The sequence below is a fragment of the Sphaerodactylus townsendi genome, linkage group LG11 (assembly GCF_021028975.2).
Source record: "Sphaerodactylus townsendi isolate TG3544 linkage group LG11, MPM_Stown_v2.3, whole genome shotgun sequence".
Classification (NCBI taxonomy): Eukaryota; Metazoa; Chordata; class Lepidosauria; order Squamata; family Sphaerodactylidae; genus Sphaerodactylus; species Sphaerodactylus townsendi.
Window position 1 is genome coordinate 20,199,905 of NC_059435.1, and position 6,905 is coordinate 20,206,809.

The 6,905-nt window shown below is 42.4% G+C and overlaps 1 protein-coding gene across 1 annotated transcript in view; it reads right to left on the reverse strand.

Annotated features, from left to right (window-relative positions):
- Positions 1 to 6,587, reverse strand: part of POU6F2 (POU class 6 homeobox 2) — a 491,334-nt gene extending 484,747 nt beyond the window's left edge. Inside the window, exon 1 of the mRNA XM_048511591.1 lies at positions 6,483 to 6,587. Within this exon, the coding sequence (XP_048367548.1) occupies positions 6,483 to 6,587 (105 nt within the window). The remainder of the gene's footprint in view (positions 1 to 6,482) is intronic.
- Positions 6,588 to 6,905: the final 318 nt, after the last annotated feature.

A 6,905-nucleotide genomic window follows, 5' to 3' on the forward strand; every position in this document is an offset into this window, starting at 1 on the left:
CCCCTGTGCTAAAGGATGCCATGATGGCATGGGGACCACAGACTGGCAAAAGAGCAAGACACAAAATGGATGCCTCTCAGAGAGTTGGGGGGGGCATCTTGTGTGTCAAGCCTGGACAGGAAGGCATTTGGCTGCTGAACTTGTCCTCTGGTCCTTGGACCTAAGATGTGCTTGGCTGGTGTCACTCTAAGGCCGGGGTCTGCAACCTGCGGCTCTCCAGATGTTCATGGACTACAATTCCCATCAGCCCCTGCCAGCATGGCCAATTGGGCATGCTGGCAGGGGCTGATGAGATTTGTAGTTCATGAACATCTGGAGAGCTACAGGTTGCAGACACCTGCTCTAAGGTAATTCAATCAGCGCTCTGAGCTTATTTATCCTATCTGCACCTGTAACCCCCATGCTCAGAATGGGTTGACCCAGAAAGGGGTGGAGACTCAAAGCAGCAGAAGGCTGCAGAGCTAGTTTGGAGGAGGCAAGGCTACCAGACTCGGACTTTGTGGTTGTAATGGGTGAGAGTTCTCCTGGAAACCTTCATCATATTGAATCCTGTTCATCAAGCCCTTGGAGTCTCCAGCAGCCAACCCTCTTGCAAAGAAGAATTGGACTTGGCAATATCAGTAGACTGTAAATATAAGGACTTGAAAATGCAAACCTGAACAGGACCTTGATATGTGATGTTATATGTTGATGTTATATGTTAAGAAAATAAACCATTTTGTTTTTAAAAATTATTGTTGCAAACTCATTCCAAGTTCTGCCCCACAGAACCCACAGATAGAGGTCACACACCCACCCCAGCAATCAATCAGGATACAGGAGAATAGCCCAGCAATTCACTTGGGTCCTGACAACTCATCAAGCCTCTTTTATCTTGTTAATTGGAACCCCAGAAAAATAAAAATTCTTTGTCTCTGGCTTTCCTGTCAGCTTACCTTATACTTCCTCAAGACCCATTTTGGGGAGTAAATATTGGTTCTTTGGACATTCATTGTGTGCTTGTGTGTGTGTGAGTAACGACAGGAGGGAAAATTGCACCCGGGACATGAACTGAACGCGTGCCCCCCCCCGAAATGCCTTGCCCCCGAAACACCCCCAACATGCCCCACCCTGCCCTCGACATGCCCCTCTGCCCCTGCCCCCCCAACATGTGACTGCAATGGTGGCGCCCAAGGCGAGCCGCCCCAGATGTCCCTATTGCAGCTCCGCCTCTGGTGTGTGTGTGTTCATTCTCTTGGCTCTTTCCTTTGCTTCTGGAAACATTGGTCATTTTCCTCTTCAGCGTAGCTTTCCCTGGACATCCCTTCAAGACTGGAAATTATCACCCATCCCTGAAAGCCTGTCCAACTTCCTTCATTTTCTATTAGCTCCTCTATTCTTTGTGGCCATATGCTCATTGCTTCAAATATATTTCTTGTTATACTATTTTTATTCTTAATAAAACTATGTTTTATCGTTATATTGTATTTATGAGACCTTATATTGTATTTGTTTTATGTCCCATTGTACACCGCCCAGAGCCCTTCGGGGGTTGGGCGGTCTATTAAGTCTATAATAATAATAATAATAATAATAATAATAATAATAATAATAATAATAATAATAATAATAATAATAATAATAATGTTTTAATTATACATCTGCCTGCTTGTTTGAGAGTTTTCTCCCAGGACTATCCTGGTATTAATCCCAGTTACCCCACCTTGCTTTCTGTCTCCATCTATTTCCCCCAACTAAAGTGGAGACTGCAAACTTAGGGCAGCATCTGCTTGACCAAATAGAAGAACCAGCTCTTTGCCACACCTTTCAGTTCACATGAGACAAATTTTATCAAGCAAGAGTGTAGGATTTTATGCCCTCAAATGGATAGGCTGTGGGTCTGGAATCTGAGTGCAGAGTCTACGGCTCATTCCGCACATGCAGAATAATGCATTTTCAAACTGCTTTCAATGCTCTTTGAAGCTGTGCGGAATAGCAAACAGTTGTGAAAGTGGTTTGAAAATGCATTATTTTGCGTGTGCAGAAGGGGCCTAAGTTTAAGATCTAGCTCTTCCTGCTCAGTCATCACTTCACAGAGTATCTTCTCCATTTGCAAAACAGATCATAATAGCAACTTACCTCACAGCCATATTATGAAGATCACTGAAAGAGGATTTAAAGTATTTTCCACCACAGTATTAAATCCAGTCCAAATAAAGATGCACATTTATGAGTAAAAGATTTTATTGCATTAGAGTTGCTGAGCTCCAGTGTTAAAGAGACATCTGTACCTTTAGTTCAGCAAGCTGCTGCTGCTTCGGTCGCTGTAGTGCTACAATGCTAAAAGGCTTTTCTATATCAGAGCCTATGATACTTTTATGAACAGCTTAGATAAACATGCATGCGCAGGAAATGCGCCAAGTTATGAATTTTTTAAAAAACTTAACGTGGAACCTTTGTTTAAAGTTACCATTAAGCAACAGAAAGTAATACCTATTTCACCAGCCATCTGTTGTACAGCAATATAGAACACTATTCAGGTAATATCAACCATAAAATAGAGCAACACAGCTACAAGTTTAATTAGAAACTGAAAGAGGACAGAACACCCACCTAGTCAATTTATCAATTGTATGTGTGAATCTTCCAGGTAAAACTCAGAACTCTGTGTGTTTTTTTAAAAAAAATGCACTGCAGAGATTAAAATAAGGAACAGATATAAATCCCCTTTTGACAGATGGCATGTAAATAACTCCTCCAAGACAGTATTTACAAGTTGTGGCTTATTTAAAAGGGGGATCTTTTCCCCCCTAATTCATGCCATCCTTTACTTTTATCGGCTGCTTTAATCTCTTCCATTGTGCTTGTGAAACCCAGCAAACGTACAAATGTACAGCTAGACTTGGGCCCTCAGGCCTGTGGCTCAAGATGGCAGGCTGGCTTTGGTTTCCCTGGGGACAACAGAGCCAGAAGGGTGATTGGACACAGTGACCTGTCTGCATGAGATGAGACAAAAACAGGAGGGCTGTAATACTGATGAACTAACCTGTCACTCACAAACTCAGGTCTTGGGGGGAAAGATGAGGGGGGAGGAGGAGAAGAAGTTAAAGCACAGAACAAAAAGTCAAACGATAACGTGGTGATTAAAATAATTAGGTGACATCGTGAGCGAGAGAAAGACAGAGGAAGCGCCGGGGAGGAAATCTGTTTAACCTGCGTAAAAGGACGGAAAGATGAAGAAACGATAAAGAGATAAGCAGGTATTGCAGCAAAGGTTATGTGAGCGAGGTTGGCGCTTCTGTCATGGAGCAGAGTTTGATTCCAAACATTCTGGTCCTGAACTTCCATCAACAGGAGATGCTAAATCTTGGTGGGCCAGCTGGGGAGGCGGTCCTGATAAATTAGTTGCTTGTTTGGGGTAGAGAGGGGAGGAGAAATCTGGAGGGAAGTTAACACCACCAGTTTGTTCTGCTGTTAGGCCGAAAGGGGTTCATTTTGACTTGCCACTGTCTCTGCAAACCAGTGCCACTTGCCAGTCAAACCCATTTTGGAGAATGGCATCTGGGGACAGCTAAAATACACCTAAAGATGGAAAGATTGGGAAGGGCTTTGACTGAAGGTTAACCTTCTGAGATGGTCCTTTCAGAATAGCCCTGCCACTTGTAACATTTGTTTTTATTGTGCTCAGGTTTGTATGGGAGCTGCAAACAAGCATTTAGCATTTCTGATCTCTGTATGAACTTCATTCTGTATCATACTTCATTTTGGCAACCTTCTGGGTGCCTGTTGTCACCTTGTAACGGGACAGGTATTCAAATAGCTCTTTTCAAGTAGCAGCAACCTGATTTTTATTTTGTATGCTCCAAACTACTGATCAGGGATATACAGTTATAAAGGAAACACAGACTTTTTAAAGGTTTCATAGTTGTAGCAGCCTCAGCTAGAAGAGCAAATCTTTATAGTGAACTTAGTTCCTGCCACAGAGATGTTTGAGAGTCATTTTGGGGGAGAAACAGATGGCCACAAAATATGCTAAACTTTTTAGTTATTTCCAGCAAATAAACAGGTGCCTATATAATTTGGAGGCACACCTCAGGGAACATGGACAATGCTGTTTAACATTGATTCACTCCTGAATTGTAATTCCCAGGGAAATTAACACGATTATTTTCATCAGTTTGACTAAAACTGGGTAGCATTTATTTGTTTGTTTGTTTGTTTGTTTGTTTGTTTGTTTGTTTGTGTATACTCATTACCCGCCCATCACCAAAGTACCTGACTTTTATAACTTTAAATACCAGCAGCATTTTTCATCCAAAACCCATCAGAGAACAAAATCTAATGGCTGAAATCTGATTGAAGTCATTAACTGGATCTACCTGCCTAATTATTCAGTCCTATAGAGATATTCTTGCACCAATCTACTCCTGGATATCTTGGGACAGCACACCTGTTTTGTTCACATACAAGTATGCAAATAAATGAAAAAAAATGGCTCAAACAAGTTTATCTCACTTAAGCTGAATGTCAAGTGATAAGATGAATCACATTTTCACATTTCAAAAGTGTTTTACCCTTCCCGCAAAGTGTATATTGTTTGCTTGTTTGGTTGTAATAAACAAATATAACTGTTTTTTTCCAAGAGCCATCTGGTTAACTTATTAAAACAAAATGTTGCAACATCAAACTGTCTCTCGTGCCGGTAGTACCACAGCAGAGATTCTGTTATTCAAAATGACTACAGGTAAAACAGCTATTTTAAACTTTGTAATAGGTTAAGTAATGAAGTTCTCCTTAAAAAAGAACTCACAAAGCTCACCCATGCTTAAATCTTTCCCCTCAATAAAATGTGTGTATGTGCAAACAACAGTAACGTAGGTGTTTTCAATACCCACAAAATACTCTTTACTAAAAAATAAGTCCACAGAAAAGGACAAGAAAATCTTTTAAAATAGTCAGCTCCACTTTTTGCACTCCCTTCAAATATATACTGCTTATTAACTAAGTCTCCTAACTTAAAACCAAACTGGTCATCATAATGATTATGGATGATTTTGATTTTTTAAAACCCATTTATCGTCTAAAACAAATATTTACCACAACGCAAGGCTGCGGTAATCATTCGCCATCTCAGATGTACTACTGAGAAGGCATAAATTAATAATCCATGTGCTCAGAGAGAGTTCTGCATTTCACTGTAACTTAAGTTTTCAGAAATAGCCAAAGACAGGTATTTTCTTCCATCTTTACACCCCTATTTAAGGAGCACGAATACAGCAGCATCACTTGGAGCAGAATACAGCCGAGTGCCAATGAAACACTGGAAAGATAAACTTTTAAGAACACATAAACCCTTCTTCCCTCCACTGATGCACAAGTCAGTAGTTAATGACAAGATGTAAAGTAGCTAAATTTTTGTTGGCAAATGTAAAAACCAATCCCCCTTCCCCACCTCCCGTTTGCTACTCCTATTGCAATTCACCCCCCACCCCCCGCTGCAGATTCCTCTCTTCACTTCAGGTTATAATTTTGAACCAAATTGGGAGGGTGGGGGAACACCCACACACACACACACACAATTATTCTTTTTTATCATCTGGCCAGGCGACACCAAACGCAACACCCTGGATAGAAAACACTGACGCACAGAGAGACTTCTCAGCAAAGCACAAAACCCAAGGAAACATCGAGAGAAGGACTCACACTGACCCATTTGGAAGACAAAGGCGGCAAGGGGGGGAAAGCTCTAAAAAGCAGCTCCTGAGGCCTCTGGTGAGAGATGTCCTTCTGGCATTTCATCACAGCAGCCCCAGCGCAGTTTCACCTCCCCGGCTACAGTGAAGGGAGAACTAAACAGCGCTGTTTAGGAGAGCTGTGATGCGGGTTTGTGCGAGGCATCAGTAGCAGACCACCTGGACCTTTCTGATTGTGGCGGTGGGTTTAATTTGCAAGCTGCCCCTCTGTGGCGGCAGCAGGGGCTCCTCCATGTACCAAAGCTCTATCTCACATTATCTGGGTTAGGAGGAAGGAAAAAAAGAATGAAAAGGGATGGGGGGGGGGGAGAGAAATCACACGCTGTACACTGTACGAATACAGACAGTCCACAAAGAATACAGAAAACAGCTCCACAACTCCCCAGGTCCACGTTACAAACACTTTTTCGCACTTCGCTGGCTCAACTCCGGTGTATTTGAGCTCAACAAGGAAGGCATCCAGACCACAAACATTTAGCTCAGGCTAACATTCTGGACTGAGCTTTCAAAATAAATAGAAGGACATTTCTTTAAGCGGCGATTCCCTTGGACAGATTAATGCGGCCTTTGGATGCCTTTCCTTCCCCCCCCCGCCGCCCCCCCCCCCACACTTTCAGCTCCACACTTGCTGGTAGCCGAAGCGACCGACAGAAAGATGGTACTGTAAATATGAATTATGTGAATCATATGGTGAGACTCTTGTGGGGGGAAAAAAATAAAAGGGGAGTTGAGAAATGGCTGACTCCATACCTGACCAATTACAGCTTGCATGGTCCCCGTGTCCTGCTGAGCTGAAAGATCGCAATCCATCATATGTAGCCTTTGAAAAAGAGAATGGGGGTTTCTGGCATGCATCTGTCAATCAACTCCTGCACTCCCAACCATCACCAAAAGCAGGGGGAGGAAGGAGAAAGAGAGAGAGAGAGAGAGAGAGAGAGAGAGAGGGAAAAACTCAAGCTGCTCCACCAAATAGGATGAAACCGTCATGTGACCTTCAGCACTCTCTCGCACACATACATATACTTCTGTGTAAAGGTATGAATTTTCTGCAGATACCCAATGACATTGACAAATACCCAATCCCGAATAAATAAAGTGAGACAAACAGCTAGAGCCCTCCAAGACAAAACACTTGCTGTAATCTGCAGCCTCAAGATTTAATAAACCTAACAA